The sequence below is a fragment of the Cydia amplana genome, chromosome 12, assembly GCF_948474715.1.
Source record: "Cydia amplana chromosome 12, ilCydAmpl1.1, whole genome shotgun sequence".
In the NCBI taxonomy this organism is placed as follows: domain Eukaryota; kingdom Metazoa; phylum Arthropoda; class Insecta; order Lepidoptera; family Tortricidae; genus Cydia; species Cydia amplana.
The window spans coordinates 9,230,184-9,251,210 of NC_086080.1; the positions used below are offsets into that span (position 1 = coordinate 9,230,184).

At 38.2% G+C, this 21,027-nt stretch overlaps 2 protein-coding genes across 3 annotated transcripts in view; one reads left to right on the plus strand and one right to left on the minus strand.

The window, feature by feature from the left end:
• Positions 1 to 216: 216 nt before the first annotated feature.
• On the plus strand, positions 217 to 3,855 carry LOC134652923 (ovarian-specific serine/threonine-protein kinase Lok-like). The gene is made up of 9 exons (XM_063508159.1): positions 217 to 436; positions 650 to 779; positions 883 to 1,019; positions 1,411 to 1,535; positions 1,692 to 1,817; positions 2,141 to 2,344; positions 2,595 to 2,803; positions 2,958 to 3,159; positions 3,536 to 3,855. The coding sequence occupies exons 1-9, from the start codon at positions 265 to 267 to the stop codon at positions 3,806 to 3,808; spliced, it is 1,578 nt and encodes a 525-aa protein (XP_063364229.1). The 5' UTR covers positions 217 to 264; the 3' UTR covers positions 3,809 to 3,855.
• Positions 3,856 to 5,855: 2,000 nt separating this feature from the next.
• The window catches only part of LOC134652972 (protein spinster), a 43,133-nt gene continuing 27,961 nt past the window's right edge, over positions 5,856 to 21,027 (minus strand). The window contains exons 2-10 of one of the 2 annotated variants that reach the window (XM_063508230.1): positions 17,477 to 17,673; positions 16,855 to 17,006; positions 15,022 to 15,222; positions 13,925 to 14,059; positions 10,248 to 10,509; positions 8,263 to 8,361; positions 7,517 to 7,706; positions 6,329 to 6,406; positions 5,856 to 6,190 (exon numbers count right to left, since the gene is read on the minus strand). In XM_063508230.1, coding sequence (XP_063364300.1) covers positions 6,342 to 6,406; positions 7,517 to 7,706; positions 8,263 to 8,361; positions 10,248 to 10,509; positions 13,925 to 14,059; positions 15,022 to 15,222; positions 16,855 to 17,006; positions 17,477 to 17,673 — 1,301 coding nt within the window. In that variant the 3' untranslated portion in view covers positions 5,856 to 6,190; positions 6,329 to 6,341. Of the gene's footprint in view, positions 6,191 to 6,328; positions 6,407 to 6,927; positions 6,955 to 7,516; positions 7,707 to 8,262; positions 8,362 to 10,247; positions 10,510 to 13,924; positions 14,060 to 15,021; positions 15,223 to 16,854; positions 17,007 to 17,476; positions 17,674 to 21,027 lie in introns of those variants that run through there. The other variant, XM_063508231.1, reaches the window with a different exon arrangement.

Sequence of the window (21,027 nt, forward strand, 5' to 3'; positions counted from 1 at the left end):
TTCTATAGGATGCTACCTTCTATGTTTTGTCCGGTTATTGCCAACATCAGGAATTAAAATAACCTGTCACCCACAATAACTTGGCGCGGCGCCCATTTGGCGCCTATCGAGCTTTGTTGTTTTGGCTATAATCTGTGGCAAAGTTTTTACCGGTGACCGCTTTTTGTCTTTTGAAGTATTTTCAATGCCTTGACGCTGAACTTTTCCAATTTAATATAAGTGCTTAAGTTACAATAGGGACTGGGTTTCAACGTATTTTTTAGAATGGGTGAAGAAAGCCAGGCCACACAAACGCAAACCCAGAATTCGCAGATAGAATGGAGTCAACCTACCACTCCAAGTTGCATACCGACAATATGGGGTAGACTTTATTCGACGAAACTTTCATTGAAAGGCAAGCTGTGCTGGAAAGCATCTAGTTACCCCGAATACTATGGTAAGTGGCCAATATAGTACGTTTAAAAATAATGATATCAATTTATGTTACTTAAGTTATTTTATTTATAAATAGGTACTTACCAACTTGACCTTGTTGATTTTGTTATATTTACTTCATGGGTTTTTACGGTTTTTACTGTTTTTACTGTTGAGTGATCCTTTCATTTAGAAATGAACTTACTTTGTGATTAAGGATTCTTAAATTGTACAGATCTCATACAGCCAGAGTTCAGCCTTGGAAGGGCTCTTTCATGCACATTTGTTATGAAGAAAGATATAATTAAGGAAGATATCATAAAAAATATTAGCAAGCAGCATTTTATGATAAGAAGAGACATGACGTAAGTTATCCTGTAATCAATAATGTTATCCTGGGTGTTTTTAATAATTATTTTATCCTTTCAAATACTTACATTATTCTTATGAATTTATTTTGATCTCCAGGGAGCCCCTTAGCCCTGCTATTATAACAGACCTGTCCTACAATGGCACTTTTTTAAATGGTGAAAAGATTGGCAAAGGCAATAGCAGAGTCCTAGATGACAATGATGAAATTTCTGTGACCCATCCTGCTGTAAAAAGTACGCATTTTTTATTTTATTTGTTTTTTATATCTAAAAGCATGTTTTGTCCAGCAAAGCTGTAAATTGATTCTTGAGTTCTAATTATAATATTACTTATTTATGTGGAAGTGGGAAAATTGAGGACAATGGGTGCTGTTTATCTGCCTACCGGAAACATCATTTAACTGAGGTTATTTTCCAGGGCTTACTATACAGTATAAGGATTTAAAGAAGAAAGCATTGTAATGTTTTTAAAGGGGTTGGCTACGCTTGTGACATCCCTGGAGTTGTAAGCGAACAAATGTCTGACCAATCCTGTTGACATTAGTACAAATCTACCATGCTTTTGATGCTATCTCTAGACAGGTTTTATGAGCCAAACTGTACCAAATTCAATTTTTTTTTTCAGTTTTTATTTTCAAAGACTTATTGAAGGAACAGGATAAAGTGCCAACAGAAATTTCACAGAAATACTATATCTCGAGGATTCTTGGCCAAGGGGCTTGTGGGCTAGTCAAGTTAGTGTATGACAAGGTAGGGTTGGCAAAAATGTACCTATGTTTATAATGTAAGATTTACAATAACTACTTCTAAGAGTTATAGTTAGACCAAGCTTAATTGGCAGCAATTTTGATAGCCCAGACTGTGCAAGTGTTGTTTAAACATCATAATGGTTTATTCATATTCCAGACAAAATGCACCAAGCATGCCATGAAAATCATAAAAAAAAGCAGAATGACTAATGGACAAGTTAATAATCTGAATGACCCAGAGAAAATCCGGAATGAAATAAATATTATGACTGCCTTGAGGCATGTAAGTATGAACTGTAGTATCATATTATAGTAGCTTCTGCCCATGACTTTGTCTGTTTAGAATGATGATGATTATTGATACAAACTATTATATGTCCTAGGGCCTCAAACTATCTCCATACCAAATTTCACCTAAATTGGTTCAGTGGTTGCATGAAGAGGGAACAGACAGACAAGTTACTTTCGCATTTATAAGAATGAAATGTTACATAATTTATTGTGTTTATATAATATTGCACAAATTCTCATTCATTCCGTACATTATTTGTGGTTTATTTAAGTACTAGGCTTGTTACTAGCATTGTACGTGGATTTTGATTTCAGCCATGTATAATATCTACGGAAGCTGTGTATGACTCGCGTGAAGCTGTGTACATCATCCTGGAGCTCATGCAAGGAGGTGAACTGTTCGACAGGATAACCAAACATGGACGTCTGACAGAAAAACTGACCAGATTCCTGTTCAGGCAAATGGTGCTAGCTGTCAAGTATCTGCACTCTGAAGGCATCACTCACAGAGACCTTAAAGTATATATTTGTTTAACTATAGCATTTTACAAAAATTGTAAATCACACAAAATGAACACTGTCTCCACTTGTGTGAAGCTGATCTTGCTTATTTTGTAAATTATACCAGCATATCTACAACTAAAATAACTATATTTTATGAATTGGCCGTCTGATTTTTTACTCACCAGTTATTCACAGCTAATTTGTAATTACATATTATCATTTATGAGATAGTGATACCAATTTAACAATAATTATTTGTTTTCAGCCTGAGAATGTGCTACTAGAGAGCAAAGATGACGAGACACTGGTGAAAATCAGCGATTTTGGCCTGAGCAAGTTTGTTGGCGAGGACAGCTTCATGAAGACCATGTGTGGAACGCCACTTTATTTGGCTCCAGAAGTATTAAAGGCTAACGGAAGAGGATATGGCCCTGAAGTTGATGTTTGGAGTCTCGGTGTCATTTTTTTCGTTTGGTAACTAACTGTCAAATACTCGTGTTCATAACTTGAAGCAGGAAATAGTAAGAATTTTGTTATATGATATCATTTATGACGACGCATTTTTTAACTACATACATGCCTGTTAACTATAGTTGACAATATTGTATTTATCGTTATTATTTTTCAGCCTGGCAGGCTACTTGCCCTTTTCAGCGGACTATTCGGGCATGTCTCTCCGAGACCAGATAGTAACGGGCCGATTTCGCTTCTCCGCGCCCCACTGGGAAGGCATCAGTCTCCGGGCGAAACAACTTATGAAGAAAATGCTGACTGTCCCAGTTGAAAGGAGAATAACGCTTGACCAAATTCTGAGGCATAGCTGGATGCAGGTAAAACTTTTTTGAATATATTGCTCTGAAAATTTACAAATACAGTAACATAATCCTTTTTTAGTACAAATATGAAAGCTTTTTCTTTTAATGTTCCTAAAAAATTAGCATATAACATTAACGGCCTGGCCATGATATTGCGCGACTGGCATCGGCTAAGGTGACAACCACCAGTTGGAGCGAGACACTGCGATCGGCCCTTCATTCCCACCTATGGTTTTCGCCTTAGCCGAAGCCAGTCGCGCAATGTCGTGACGAGTCCGTAAGCACTTAATATCCAAACCTCTTGAGTAAAAAACCGAACTAAGTTTAAAACAGCAAAACAATAGTGCGCCACAACTGGCAAAACTTTGACTTAGTCCCTATTTGTTTACAGGACGTTGATGTTATTAATAGAGTTGACAGGCTACTGATTCAAACTGTTCAAGTGAGGCAATTCAGCCAGCTTTCAGTCTCCTCGATGAACTCCGACGAAGAGAACAACAGTAACGCAGACAACGTAACTGTCATAAGACTAGTGGCTAAAGGGAAGCGCGGTCTGAGTGACAGTTTCAGCAGTTCATGCGAACCTATCCCGAAGAAAATGAGGATAGCGCTGTCATCTATGGATGAAGACACTAGCTCAGCTAATAGCTTGAGCAGCCCGTGAACCTCAGAAGGTCTGATAGTATGTAAGTTTAAAGTTTACCCTAGATCACCAGTGCTCTCTTGTTAGGGAACATGTTCATACTACGTGACCCATTTTTTTCCTAACTCCCTCCTTGGAGGCCTCGGTGACCGACTCTTCCCACTTCTTTTTACATAGTAACTAACTCAAACGTGACTAGTGACTTTAAATATTTTTTGTCAAACAGAAAGTTATAGAAAAAAAATGCGTTACGTTCCCTTATCAGACTGCAGTGGTTAATGATAATTATTGTGATGTCTCTACCTCGTGAATTATATTACCTTTATAGTTGTTTGAAAATGTTTTAATTACATGTTGTATTGAATCAGGGCCTTTGAGTGTGTGAAATATCTAAGTAGCTGCAAGGAAATACAGCATAGGCCCAACCTTTTAACCGCCAGCAATTTTTGATCGAGCGTGTTCGTGTCGCCACCGACAGTAATTGTACCACGCAGAGTAAGGTTGGCATAGTTACGGGAGTTATAAATGTGCTGTAAAAACCAAATCAGATCTTTGTCTTATTTATCAGACTGGCGAAATGAGCTGGATATGTAATGTCTTATATATCAGATTCTGGCGGTTAAAGGGTTAAATCTGTTTTTATAGTTGTTGATATGATTGATTCTTATCCAATTAATATGCTAATTAGTGATTTTTGTGCTTTGTGTATCAATAACAAGCAACATTGTTATTGTTGTCTAAATGTTTTATTGATGTTTTAGTGTTGTTTGACACAAGTGTTAATTAAAGTGTCATTCAATAGAACTTGCTAACTATGTAAACAAACCGCCATACTAAAATTGACACTAAATGTCAAATTACTAGTAACTTTTGTTTACATAGTTCGCAAGTTCTATTGAATGACACTTTACAAAGTGTTCATTGTGATGTTCCAAAAGAAATCTACATGGGTGTCCAGTACCTAATTAATGGATAAGCTAACCACCGACCTTTTAGGCTGGTCCAGAAAATTCTAAAATGGTATAACACATGCTATTTAATTATTTACATCTAAATAAAGATATGGCTTAGACTGTGATTAAAGCGAATTATGGTGGTAGCTAATAAAAAGGAAAGAAAAGTTCGATTATCTCGAATACCGTGAAACTTTTACTAGACCTCAGTCTTATAAGTCAATTTTCTTGACCTGCCTAAGGTGCCTGTCGGTGCGGCTGGACACCCAGTATATTTCTTTCACGCTTTAAAGTTTAAGGGATTATTCCCACCTGTCACCGCTATTTTATTTATAGATCCTGGTACATAACGGCTGGGATTTGCCTCTCTAGCTACCACTGGTAACATATGACTTATTCGGGTTTTAAAACCCGAGAATATGTCATGCATCTCAATGTATACTTTGTATTATGTGTATAATATTATTATTTGATTTTAATACGTGAATGACGCCAGATGGAAAATGACGGCGAAATGATTCCGCCTTTAAACCACCGACATTGTGCCATTTTATTATCATGTTACATGTTGAATAATTAGTGAGTGCCGTAAAATGCGGTAACTTATGAAAATGGAGCTACTTTGATAATTAGTCCAATTAAAATGCGATTATAAAAAATAAATTATTTTTATTTTCTTCATTCCGCAAATTTACGATATTTACAAAAAACGATTTCAGTATTACATAATAGCTATTACCTATGTAATTTACGATAAATTAGTTCAATACATTTCAGTCTTGCCATTCAATACAGTTTAACCTTGATCTAGTTGGTTCCCACGATGTATTAATAAATTATAAGTAGAACAACAATCACACCCACGGGCAGTAGATAAGCTACAGAGTTCATTAATTAAATTAGCCGATTGTAGGTAAAATTGAATACCATTTAACGTTAAAACTGTTTTGAGTGTACAAAAATATCTAATTATTAAGATTGTCTCATTGCAAATAAATTATCGAATAAATTAGGAACATAATAATTGCAAATTTAACATTGACAATATGGAATAATCAAACTATTATTAAATTACAAATGAGGTAATTATTTACCAACGACAAAATCATGAACAAGTCTTCAATTACTTCAGAATCAATACATGTCATTGAATATGTTGATTCTAATATCATCTCTTTTACATCCAGTCCCTCTTTTGCAACAAATGCGCTTTATAAGTAGATCATTATCTAGAGTAGATCTTGTGATGCCTATTTGAACCTACATAATTATATATTACAATATCTCACACTAGTCACACCACCGTATTTTGCCTATTCAAAATACCAAACAAATCAGTCTTTACAACGGCAAAATCAAACTTTGATTTCAAGCGCCTCAGTGAGTAATGCACGGCTTCTCACAATCAGTACGAGTATACTCACAGATCTAATTCAATGTCTTAAGGTCACTTAGTTGAACTTGCACCATTCCACTAACCCAGGGTTAACCGATTAAACGTGGAGTTACCATGGTTCCCAGTACAATTTGCCAGTGGATTAATGGTTTAACCGCTTAACCCCGGGTTAGTGGGATGGTGCAAGTGGGCCTTAGGAATTAAACTATTCCCCTGCCGCGTGTTCTTGGGCGTTGCTATGTGAGGGCTCCGCACTTTGGGCTTCGGCTTCTGCAAAAAGAAATACACTTTTGAAATATACAAACCTTATGGAAGAAATATTTCCTATAAAAAAAATCATAAATTATTTATTTGAGTGAATAGGGTCAGATTACAGTTGTTATATATACAGAAGGTTACTCCTAATAGAATTAATAAAGAAATCTGCTGTGGATAGAGCCATCCCCGATTTAATTGGAAACATATATAGTTATTTACGATACAAGTGCGGAAAAGAGGAAATTCGAAACGAGTGGCGATGTATTGTATGTACACGAGTTGCGAATTACCTATTCGCACGTGTATCGTACAACGTTTTACAGTACATACTTATGGCCTTTTAAACTTTTGACATACACACGAATAGGGCTATTTTACGCACTAGTGCGGGAAAGTAGCACCATATGTACTGTAAAAGTTATTTTATTATAAGAAAGTACAAGTAATAAAAGGAATAGTCACAAAGAGACATAACAGTAGGTAACACAGCGAACTCGTGCACAAAAAGCGATCTAATGAGTTGATCAACTCACCACTACGCTAAACTATTTTTGAAGCAACTGAAACAATGTGAAAGATAGACTCACAACAAAACGTAAAATAAACATAAGTTACATACACGTTACATAACACAAAAATTTAACTATACATATATCATTCTTTTTGTTAAGATCGGTTTTCCTACGATAGCGGTGCCGTCATATAGCGGCCGTCTCCATACTAAATAATACGGCTAAATATGGATGTCGTAGTATTTGTATGGAGACGGCCGCTATATGACGGCACCGCTATCGGAGGAAACCAAAGATTTAGTCTCGTTTTGTCTCAATGCGACTAAGGGCCGATACAGACCGGACTGCAACCCGATTGCAATTTGTATGGGAACTGCAACGTGTGTACTGGCCCTAAGAAAAACTGCGACCTTCTTGGAAGACAATATATAGCAAAAAACTATGGAATGTTTTATTGTCTTGTCTTAATGCGGTTAGGCAAGTAGGTAACACTTGTATTTCTAATAGAAAAAAAAAACAAAAGCGTCAATGGCTACTTGAATTCATTCATACTGCAAACTACGTCTCAAAATCAAACAAACTGCACATTAGATATGAATTCTTAACTCACCAGCGATCGCTCTGTCGACTTTTAACTTGTCCCTGACGATGTAAATGGAGGTCAGTAGAAAGAACACTCCTCCGATGACTTCCACGAAACACGTAACGAACAGCGCGTACTGCAACGCCCTGAACTGTACGCTAGTGCTCGGGGACTCTTGTGGCATTGTGCCTAATGATTTTTTCAATGATTCCGATATCTGAAATGAAATAAAATTACCTTTAACCACTTTAACACATTCATCGCCACCCAGCCAAACAAGACATCCGCGCCAGGCCACAAAAATGTCGTCATATAGTCGGGATCGTGGTACTACAGCTTTATAATATAAATCCCCGACGACCGACTAGCGGGTCGTCCGGCCTGGGAACGAAATGATAAAATACCCGATTAATCTCATCATACTGATACGCATAGATATATGTGTATAAGACAATATTTCATTTCTGTCAACTATTTAGTACGAACTACAAGCAAGAACTAAGGTTCCAATAAACTATCATAATATAATGTTATAGCAACCCATTTTAATGCTCTTATGCGATCCAGAGTCCAGACATTTGACACCACAATACACTTAAGTAAAAAAGCCGTAGAATCGTTCAAAAGATTTATGGATGTACTGATTCACGCGGTACAAGTTTAAAAAATAATTTAAATTGGGCTGCAATTCCCGTGAACTCGGCAAAAACTGTCTTCCTGGAAATCGTTTAGCAATTAATAATATTATTTTGAGCGTTAACAATGAGGCTTACCACTCCAACTAAATAGGGACTGCCCGCATCCCCAAACATGTGTGATATCAGGATCTGGAACGCTTCAGCGGTAGACCGCCGTGGAGGCACCACGACATACTGAAAACATAATGTAACGGTCAGTTTCGCACATGTTTTAAAGAAATGAAACACACGTATACCTACTAAACTCAGCGGCGGATTTGCCCTAAAGTGTCATTCTATGGAACTAGTAAACAAACCGTCATATTGAAATAGCCTCTGAACATAGAGAAATATAGTAAGACAAGAGTGCTCACTCCATACATAAGTTTTGGTACCGGAAAGTCTTATGTTGTTGAGCATAAGACTTTCCGGTCGGTGCTACATCTATTGTCAAGTAGCAGTACTGATAGTTCCGCTACTCGATGCTAGATGTAGACACTGAAATTAATAGTCTTTTTGGTACCAAAACTGATGTATGGAGTGAGCAATCTATGTTTTTTTTTTTTCTCTATGCTCTGAATGATGAATTTACTAGTGACTCTTGTTTACATACTAAGTTCCATAGAATTACACTTTAAGGCCTGGGCTTAGGGCAGCCAGATTTTAGATGCGGCATTATGATGGGTGCTGAGAAAGGGGCGGCTAGTACGTACTACAGGGCAAAACAATTACTCAATTAGTACACTCAGCAGCAGAAGTTGCTAAGCGGGCCAGGTGCTCAAAATTACATTGACACGCTCTTATTCTCTTAACAATAAAGTAACGTCAAGATCATTTTGAACACCTGGTCCGCTTAGCAAGTTCTACTGCTGACTGTACCTATTTCCTTTGTTCATGCATACAATTTTCTCATCTGATGTAAGAAGGGTGTTTTACTCGTACTTATATCGAGATTGATCATTCTAAGTTATCTAAACTAAAGAATGACTTCACGAAAACGTTATCTTTATGAGTAGCTAATAATAATTTGCATATATTATGTTATTTATGTATCACGAATTCTATTCACAAGCTTTGACATCAGCGCCATCTATGTAACATGGTCAACATTACTAATATCAAACATGCAAAACGCAAGCAAGCTGCGTATGTAGTGCCAGCATTCGCCAATAGATGTCACTATTTTTGAATAAATTGAAATCAGTCCACTCAGCCCTGTTGTCTGTTCTGTTATAGAAAAATATTCCAATGAATATAACTATCTAAATGATTAATATTGATATATATCACTAGATCATCACAACCGGGCAACAGTGAGCCGGTACGGCTTTTAATGAGTGACTGATTCAATTTTACGCATGCAACCCAAAGCAAATAAATTACAAGTATACATATAGAAACCCCATACACTACACATATTTACTTCATGCACCCATTTACCACGACTCCAACTAAATTACTACACTACAAACTCAAAACAACCAAAATGTGATAGGCATCCAAATGTAGTCTTTATTTTACTAATTGGGCAACTGACACCTGACAATTGATATCAATTTATAGGACGTCGAATAACATTAGGTATTATGAAGTCGGTTAAAAAGTAGCGACTATAGGCCTTATTCATAAACGTTTTATCAAATTTAACAATCGATTGATAATATTTTTGTCTCTGTCATTTTGAAATTTCTGTTTGTTAGAAAGAGACAAAATTGAACAGATGTTAGTAAAGGGGACAGTTTTTCGGAACTGTCAACTTTTCGTTCTAAATGACAGGCCGATATCGTCCGGCGAACTGTTAATCAGTGGGCCCCTTAAGAAGACAGCAGCAGTATATACATTTTATGAATATAATGTTCTGCGGCTGATAAAATGACAATACGGGCCAGAGTCGGGCCTACGGGCACTGTTTTTTCAGTATTTTTTATATATACTTATTTTAATAATATGTATTCCGTTTTATTTAACGAGGGCAATCGTTACTCATCGGGCTCTTCATCAAACCGTCAGGTGACAATCGCGACATTAGTAAAACAAGGGCACCATTCGGGCCCACCGAGCGGACGAGAAGCCAAGCTTACCAGCGACATATCGGCCACTATTGCCCAGTTGAGATTCAAGAAGATCTCGCCGATAAACATGGCGACGAATGGTCCGTAGAAATAGTGTTCGCAGAGGACGAGGCCTAGGGTCATGGCCGGCGCGGAGATGAGGAGGCCGAGGCCGCAGATGACGGCGTGCGAGCGCGGGTAGCGCTTCACCAGCGCCGCGCCCAGCCACGCGCCCAGCGGCACGCCCAGCAGCCCCGACATCATCGTGATCCCGCCGAAGATTAGCGACACCCTTCGTGCAATATGGCGAGGTCACAGACAAAACATCCTCTAGACTGAGCATAGTAACGCTACCCCCTATGCCACTTAAGATGACTGTCCATTTCCAACCGCAGCTGCACTACTGTTCATTTTATTATGGAAATTGACAGTAACAGCGACGCGTTCAGTACCAGTAGTGCAGCTACGGTCAGAAATGGAATGTTACCCTTATACGGTAATTTTACTCCATCTTCGAGTCAATCCCGTGCCGTGATTGGTCCGTGTCTTTGAACGGACCAATCACGGCACGGAATTCGCTCACCTCGTCCCCCCGTACCCCCGTATTTTTGGCAGCATCGGTTTCATTAAATAATTGCTCTAAACTCAGTCTAGAGGATTCCTAGTCTATGGGCGAGGTCAACACATGCCGGGGCACGGGTGGTTACAGCCCCGTGTTGGTGGTACGTTACTTTTGCGACTTGTTTATAGCTGGTCAAGCAAATCTTGTCAGTAAAAAAGGCGCGAAATTCAAATTTTCTATGGGACGATAACTCTTCACGCCTATTTTTCAAATTTGCCGCCTTTTTCTACTGACAAGATCTGCTTCACCAAGTATAGTTTGATAATTGTTGGCTCCCGATCCGGACCGGACTTATTTAATTTACGATGGCTATTTTTTTTTATTTTATAGAAAAGGACATATTTCTATAATACAGCTTTTGGCCTCGAGATTTTTCTGGAAGTTTTAATAAGTCGCAAAAACAATGTACTAAATATTTAACGCGGCTTTTGAACATACTAGTTTATTGTATAACAATAAATATCTTGAACGTATTGTTCAAAAGCCCTGCCATATCACATATTCAAATTTATAGTTCGATAGCATACATGCCACCATCGTGTTTATTAATAAATATTAAAATTGAATTATAATACATAGTCATATTTATGCTTTAGTCACAATATCATGTGGTGAAAATATACGATCTTATAAATAAAATAAAATTATAATTATTTATAAGCGGCATTCTCTGTAAACAGCGCATGGATGACGATGGGGTCATGAAATAATACTAATCGTATTCATTGGAATATTTTTCTTGACGTACAAGGCCGGTGGACGATTTCTGCTTTAAATGCTTGCACCATACGAAACTTAGCGCCCGCATGCATATGCAAGTCTAGTGGGATTTCTGCTACTAATGCATTGTATGAAAACGGTTTTGTATATTATTTAACATGGTAAATAGACTTCTAACCACGATTTTCATTTTTTTAATCTATCTATCTAATATGTACCTTTAAACGAGCAATTCTTGTTTATTTATATATATATATATATTTCGGGGATCTCGGAAACGGCTCTAACGATTTCGATGAAATTTGCTATATGGGGGTTTTCGGGAGCGAAAAATCGATCTAGCTAGGTCTTATCTCTAGGAAAACGCGCATTTCCAAATTATTATATGTTTTCCGAGCGAAGCTCGGTCAGTCACCCAGATATTGGTAATATAAATGGCGTAAATAACGCGGTTTTATTAACCATCCGACCGTCAATCGATACGTCATCATTTCATCAACGATTCGACGTCGATAATCAACGATTTCACACAACATTGTCCTGATATAGACGAAAAGTAATTTTGTAGAATTTTTTGTTACAAGCCTGTTTACCAAATAATACAACGCGTGTCATTCAAAACAACTTATAGAAGTAGCAGAAACCCCTAAGTTAAAGTCAGAAAACGCTCACCAATATAATATCGGCCACGATGGACCACGTCAGGTTGAGCGTGGCCATGCCCAGGAACATGAGCAGGTATGTGGTGGTCTTGTGCGCGCTCACGCTCACCAGCGCGAGGTACACGAGCGGCGCGGAGGCGAGCAGCGCGAACCCGCAGATGAGCGGGTCCGAGTCCTGCGCACGAGTGCGCAGGCGCTGCGCCAGCGCCGAGCCCAGCGGCACGCCCAGCGCGCCCGCGAACATGCCCACTAGACCGAACTTGTACGACACGCTGCCGTCACAAATTATCGATTATAGCTTGGCAGGCTAATAGGCTACATGACTAATTTTTTTTTATGGTATCAATCGATCGGTGAGCGGGTCCGAGTCCTGCGCGCGAGTGCGCAGGCGCTGCGCCAGCGCCGAGCCCAGCGGCACGCCCAGCGCGCCCGCGAACATGCCCACTAGACCGAACTTGTACGACACGCTGCCGTCACAAATTATCGATTATAGCTTGGCAGGCTAATAGGCTACATAACTAATTTTTTTTATGGTATCAATCGATCGGGTTTGTTTTTAGGATCAAATGTCTATATGGGACCCATTGCATTAAAGTAACACAAAAGTCAGAAATTGTAGTCAAAGTCCGACAGTCGCACTTCACTCGCGAAACGCCCTATACAAAACGGCCAGAGGCCGTGACGTCATCGCCCACGTTGTAGTATGGACAAAACAAGAAAATTGCGTTTTTGTCGGTGAAATATTGCGTTTATGTATATAGTTGCTATACAATATTTTTTTTGGTGAAATGTAAGGAATCGAATGGTACCCTTACTTTTATCGTTTTTGGAAGTTAAAAAAAAACTTAAATTTTGAAACTTTCAGGTCCTGTATTTTTGTAATTTTTCAATATTTTTTTAATATCCACATTATTGTGATAAATTGCTCGTTTGCTATATATTTTACTAGATTTTGTTATAAAATTCAACATGTGTCAACATCCCTATTGTAGATTATGTAGCTAAGAATGAACTTAGCCAGAAGATACATATCTCCTCATAAATATGTAGCTTGAAAAAATATCTGCCTAAGATTTCTACAGTTTCAGATTTTTAACTAAATATCTCACTGAATTGAGCTACTCGACTGTAACCTGTAAAATTGTCGTGAAATTTACAGTCGCCACACGGGTCCTAGGTAAACTGGTATTTACGCTTTGAAATGTCCAATTTAGCTAGAACCCTAAATGGCGTAACAATCGCGGAGCGTGACTGTACCTATGTTTTTTGAGTTTGACAAAAGGTTTTAGTTTAATTAGGACGAAGTTCAACCCTTCCCCCTGCGGCCGAATTTACTATATACATATTCGTATGCCAACGGCATCAATGAAACATTATACATATATAACCAATGATTTATAACTCAAGATTTAGGCGTTCCAAAATTGAAGCGCTTAACTTGTGACAAATTGGACAAGTTTCCTTTAGACGCGGCTGGACAAGCGAGAAATGTGCACGTGCTAACGAGCTCCCGCACACCGAAAGAGAAAGAGACGACCTTATGTTTAACAACGACTGTGACAAAGATGGTTGTAATGAGAAAACTAATCAAAAATAACAGATTTCTTCGTAGGCACAGAAATAAATATGGAAGTATTGTTTGTGCTCCTCAAGTATGAGTATAACCTATCTATGGTTATATAATATCATTGCATATAACTCACCTCTCTAGAGTAATGTCTTGCATGTTCGGTTGCAGCGTGAGCCCGAGGAAAATGAACTGCGGGCCCCACCACGCGAGGGCCCCCGTCACGAACGCGACGCACGTGAACGCTAACGTTGACAGCATGAACGACGGACTGGAATGGCGATCACAACGGTTATTGCAAAGCTTTTCAAACTGAACGTCAACCTAAGATTTTAATTTAACACGTCAAACGTCGACAAACGTTTGCGATGATGTGTATATCCAGAGGCCGTGAGTTCAGTCTCACCCAAGACAGTAATTTTTCCACTTTTAAATTTATTCTAAGATAAGATTGCCAATAAAAGTTGCAAGCAGCGTAAAGAAGGCGAGTCCTGGAACCGAAAGCCAATAAACGAAGTGTGGCGAAGAAGTTTTGAAATCCCTTGATCAGAATTCGACCGGACATGCGAAACGTATCTACTGATAAAAATACCGTACTAGGTATAACTACGAGTATGTACAGTACGTCTACCTACACATATTTAATTATTGTCCATTACGAGATCTAATAGGTATTTAATATAATTGACATTGTGAGGGTCAAAGTGATCCAATTCAATTTATCAGACTATTCACCCACACCTTGAATTCTAACGTTTAGTATTGACAAGCCAAATAAAGGCTAGGGGGTTATTCTTACGTACTTCAATAGCCATAATTGACACGTCAGATAATTTAAGTAGCTTTTGCTATATTAACATTAACATGATAAACTTCTGCACGACCAATTGATGACACATAAAAGCAATTTTTTGTCAACTTTCCGCCCACGTTTGCGTAGCGGTCTGGTCTCATAACTAGATCTATGAGTCGTTTTTACGTGAGCACATTAAGGTACTTATTTTATAACTTGTACTCGTAAATCCGTTTCCAAAACCAATATAGACGTGCTGGACGTTCTTTCTTTTAGCAAATTGAGGTCGAGTCGTCTGGCCATTCGTAAACGTGACAATCTTTGTATTATCTACCTATATCATACGCCTATTTCGGAAAGACTCAACGCTATTCTGATACTGAAACTGTGATGTTGACCTGTAACTCCTGTAAGAATTATACATAGGTGCAGATACTTACTTCTTAACAAGCGAGCGTATATCAGCCCTGTAGGACGTGGCCTTGATGTGGCTGTCCTCGGCCTGGCCGCGCTCGGGGTCCGTCATGACCCACGCGATGAGCGCCACGGCGACCGCGCCCAGGAGCGGCGTCACCCGGAGCCCCCATCGCCAGTTGTGCGCCGCCGCGCCTGCCACGGACCCCACTATGTAACCGAGCCCGCTGGAATACGAGACATTTCGTGTAAATACATCTTAATAAAATACAAATATGTGACGTCCCACGGATAAAGGTACCTTATGGCCCTTGGTGCTTACGCTATTATGAACGTCGCTCCGCCGCCGCGCGCTATTATTATTGCGGCGCTATGCGACGTAAGCGCCAAGTGCCATAAGGTACCTTTTGCCGTGGAACGTCACATATGTACTGTTTAAAACTAAAAATCTAAGCTAACTAATGAAACCGTGGTTTTATACCGCGCAGATGATGTTGTATGGATAAAACCGCCGCCTTAACGGCGCTTAAATACGTCTGGCTCTAAAAAATACACGAGATAACAAGCTTATAATTCTTCCTACTAATAAGTCAACGTCCGTCTGATATGAGCTTTAATTTTAGCCTTAGTGATTCTTATGTTTATTTATGGATATTGTTTCAGAGGGTTGAGGGTTTTTAGACATAACAGAACCGAAATAAAAGGACACTAATAAATAAAGTAAACATCGGGTTATCGTCGTCATGGAATCGAAATGGATTTCATTAGTACCTAAATACCACCTACCTAATAGCTGATACTGACCACGATCCTCAGACATGAGGGACCGTCCGGAGAGAGAGAGTACCTAAATAGGTTTGTAACAAAATGTCAAAATTATTATATGGTATGTCCTATCTATCTCATTACAATAGGTATCTCATTACAATAGGTTAGATACATTTTAATTTAATAGTCAGTAGGGGCAAGTGTACCTTCCCAAAAAGACAAGAAGAGGGTAGTTAAATGTAAGGCGAATTTCTTTCAGTTAGGTAAGGAAATTGTTCGTAGGGAAAAAAATACCGCTATTGTTATAGTACCTATCATTGTAGTTTTTCGTGGCGTTAACATCTGATTATCTACGTCTGGAACAACAACATTATATCGTATCGGAACATTCACCAAAGTACGCTAATTGATATTAAGTGAAGCGTGTACGATGTAGGATAATATCAATCTTATTGACATACAGTCTACGTACAAAGCGAGAGCGGCAATCGCCTGGATCTTGCTGGTATGCTATCTCCATACTTGGCACGGATTGGCGAATGTCCGCCCTTATCATCGTACGACCACGGCAAGGGTAAAGCAAACTTCGCCAAACGAAGATAACATAAACAAATATAAATAGAACTCACGTAGCAACGGATATTTTTTGTCTACCTGTATGTACATAGGTATATCAATTCTGAACCGATATCCGGCCGGTATTGTTTTTATATTCAGCTGCCTACGAGAACATTCCCAACTGTCTTTGGAACTGAATAATCATAATCTGCAAAAACTGGTCCAGAATGCTACCTAGCGTATTCTTGGGCGGATTCATAGTAACAACAGCATTATGGCTTATATTCAAACATAAATGAATCAGTCAAGCTGTGTACAGTAGGCGGGTATACATAAGACGATTCAACCACTTTAAATGAAACAAAAACCTGCAGCTTACGTAACGTAATCCTCATAAAACTTTGAAGGAGAAGTAGGTAACGTTCTTTTAATTTAATACCCGTGCGTGGTGTTGAAAGTATTCATATAGTTTACCATCTGGCAGAAGGGCTTATATGCAACTATCGTCGTATAAAAAAGGTGAGTTTATTTACCTGCCAACGGGTATGGCGAAGTAGAAGAAGGCCAGCATCTTGGAGCGCACGTTGCCGACGAACAGGTCGCTGATGATGGTCGGTGCGATGGTGGAGTAGGACGCCTCGCCGATACCGACCAGGCCGCGGAAGAACGCGAACATGCCGAAATTCTGGAAGCGGTGAAGTTTGTATCAGAACTGTCAGAAGATAGGTAAGTAGTAGGTAAACTGGTTACACGCAGCAACTCTTCACAAAATAGTAATAAACTCATGATACCAGACTAATTGAAGCGCTGCTAATTTATGAGCCGTTTTCTTTCATCCGAACTGCTACTACCTCACCCTAATTTTTAGCCAAAACCACTTGGTGATGGTAGGTAAACTATGCGGGAAAACCCCACCAAGTTTAATTTCCTCCTTGGCTAAAGTGTTGGCGCGCAATTGATATTACTGGTTTCCGTTTTCGTATACTCTAAGGACACATTTCCACCACCCACATAAGTTTGATCAATCGAATATCTGACCTAACTGAAATCTGAAATTATTCTTTAAAAGTATATTACGGTTTTTTCCTTAATGGTAAAGAGGTATTCAGTAAAAAAATATTATCCTGATTTCATTTCATTCCCTAGATAACTTACCGTGAAGAACGACCCCACGAATGTGGTAAGACTCCATAGCGCGACTCCGCCCGCCATGATCCATCTTCTCGAGTACCGGTCTCCCAGGTACCCGAAGATAGGCGCGAACACCATATACGCCACCACGAACACTGTCTGCAGTAAGCCGGCCTGGTCATCGCCGATCGCAAATTCTGTCTTCACATCACCTAATACACCTGTAAAGATAGTATCAATGCTAGGTCAGACTCAGATAATCATATACAATATGCGGCCCAAAATATCTTGAATAACTTAAAAGTATTAGTTAATAAGGTGCGACGTAAGCTCCTGCAAAGAAGCGGGAAACCTTACACGTGTTTTTTAAGCGTGCCTACTCGTACAGCAACATACGATTCGTTACACGACCTAACAGGTGCATTCGTGCGGAATAAGCCTGCACATAACTACAAGTACAAATGTGTTCTGTCATGCTCGATGTCCAATGCTCATAACAGTCCAATGCTTCCATTAGGGTTATATTCCAAAAATAAACCAAAAGTTTGATGCTTCATTTAGTCCTTTTTCTTTAATCCTGGCCTATTTTTTGTATGTCATACGTGACAAGCTGTCGTAAAGTTTTAGTGAAGTCACGGTACTTAGGCACGCCCATCGCGTGATATCGTGGGCCGATTTTGGGGCGGTGCCACTTCCCACTTGGATTAGGTTACTGTAATTTTTTACTTTGACAAATAATCATGTGAATACGGTTACCAACCAATACTTAATGTGTTTTTTTACCTATGAAAGCTAATATGTATGCCATCGGAGCCATAAATATGCATATCGAAGAAGAGTGACCAGTGATCTGCTGCATATTATTTTATAACTTTTTTTTACCTAGTTATCTATGTATTCTTAACAATAATTTTGACGTAACCTCGCCATTTCAAGACTATCTGGGTGACCGAGCTTCGCTCGGAAATATATAAAAACTCGAAAATGCGCGTTTCGTTTTAGGGCTAGATCGATTTTTCGCCCCCGAAAACCCCCATATAGCAAATTTCATCGAAATCGTTAGAGCCGTTTCCGAGATCCCCGAAATATATATATATATATATAAATAAATAAATAAATATATAAATAAACAAGAATTGCTCGTTTAAAAGGTATTAGACTAAATCTCGTAAAACTGCACGAACGAGCTTCGGGGTCTAAAAACAGCTATTCAACGAAACTTGACCTTGCAAAGTTGATTGGCCGGCGCCGACTGCCAGAATGCGTGGCCGATGCGCCAAACAGACCTAACCGGAACTAGGTAACTAGGTATAGGTACCTACACGTGTAATTTTTGACTATTTAAATTTTAAATCCTTGTAATTTTTTTACGGATTTCCCAGTGCTGAAGCTGAAACTTCCCATCATACTTTATGTAATATGAAAAGGGGATGACGGAGCGCTCAGCGGGTATGGTCGTGACATAAAATACAAAGCCAGTTTTAGAGTTTGAGCTGGATAGTGGTTGGAATGGTCTCAATCTTGTATTGAATGATTGCGAGGTAATACTAAAGGCCTTCATAAAAATCATAAATATTAAAAAATTGTATATAAATGGACTTTTTTACAGGTACTAGTAGACTAAAATCAACAACTACGGAAGAGCGTGGTTTGCAAAACATGGAAAAGTCCGATAACACAATGAAATACGGCAAATGTTAAAGCGGTCTACAATATAAAAATTGGGTTATGTTCGCTACTTTGAAATGATTGCTGATCACTATAAAAACCGTATTAACTTATTTAATTGTAAGTTGTAAGCTTATGCTTAACAGATGTTTGTTCTATCATTTCTAAAAGGATATATTATCTACTTTCATACCTATCTACATACTAGTTAACCAATGCGTCAATATTAATTAATCATTACGACAATATGTACTTAGAAAGTTGTTAAACCGGTAATTAAATATGAACAATAATAGCAATAGGTATAATTATGTGCGTTAACGAGAACATGGTAAATACACACTTACCATGTTCTCGTTTATAAGAAGAAATGTTTGGTGTATGGTAAAAAATGTTGAACAAAGTTATAACACCGAGTGAAGGCGGTAAATTTTTGATACATTCAACAATCAAAATATTGCGCTTGAATTTTAATATCATTCGCCACGTCATAAAACGTAATAATATTCCCTGTTTCATCCCGTGGCTATCATGCAGACACTTTAATAAATCATTTCTTTTATTGCCGGGCCCCATTGTTTGCGTCACCTTTATTTGTTGAAGCCCCGTCTGTACCCCGGTCGACGATTCATTTTATTAGTTTGCTCTTTTGCTCCTATTCACAAAACATTTTCTGCTGGACATCGATCCTGTTCCTAGTATAATTTGGCCTATAGATGCGTGACAATGATAAGTAATCGAAGTCCAGACTTAAATTGGAGGGCTTCAGGGTTGGGGCTAGCTAATGCTTTATAAACCACATCAAGAGCTTTTGTTAATAAAATGAATCATGAAAGAACCAGCTCCTGATAGACGACAAGAGATACCTACGATATTTATTGTGTTAATGTGAAACACACAAAGAAATAGGTATTCTTAGGTGTACTTAACCCTTAAATGCATGGTGTACGATGCAGCGTACACAACATAAACATCAAATTTTATGCATAATTAGACAAATTCTATTTGTTCCTGTATATTATTTCAATAGTTAATCTAATCAATTTTCTGAATTTTTACTTAAATTTACGCAATATTATAATTTATAAAAATTACATTTGTTTTAAGACGAATTGTGGGAAAACTTGGAAAAACCTAATGTGTGATTTAGGGCCGATTTTTCGAGGTTTGTAATTATTTTATATTTAAAAACTTTATCATAGGAATATCACAAATAGTGTACGATTCTGATGGCAGTAAGATTTTTCCTATATATCTTACTAATAATTATATATTTACATAAATATGATTTAGCCTATGCAACTTCTAACACTGATTTCACAGCGAAAATCGATGTTATATATTTTTTACTATTTTTCCTAGAACCAGCAAAGAATTATATGATACATATATTAATTTCGGGCAAAAAGAAAAAAATCATGCATTTAAGGGTTAATCATTTTATTGTTAATATTTAGGTACAGTGTACAGTGCAGTAGCGTCCAATATAGCAATGATGTACCTGGTCTATAGATTGCACAGTAACTTTAATTTACACAAATACCTACTTGCGTCCTTTGCACAGGTCAAATGTTCAAACAATAAATACGCAAGTCTAATATCAATGACGACAATGAGAAAATTAATGCATCCTTGAGTTTTTCTCATTAGACTAATCTTTAGTGCTACTTGGCGGAAAACATTAATATAGTGTGTCAAAGGACTGTCTTATTTCAAACATTGACAGAGAGAGTCATACTATCTTTGTCTTACACTAGTTAGTACTAGCACCCAAAAGAAAAGGATGAGTATAGTTATTTTTTTCCTATTTACTGACAAATTGGTTTGACCATCTATACCTATATTCTGATGCAATCAAATAGGTTACGTTATATTATACACGTAAGTGTTTACAGTTACAGCTGAAA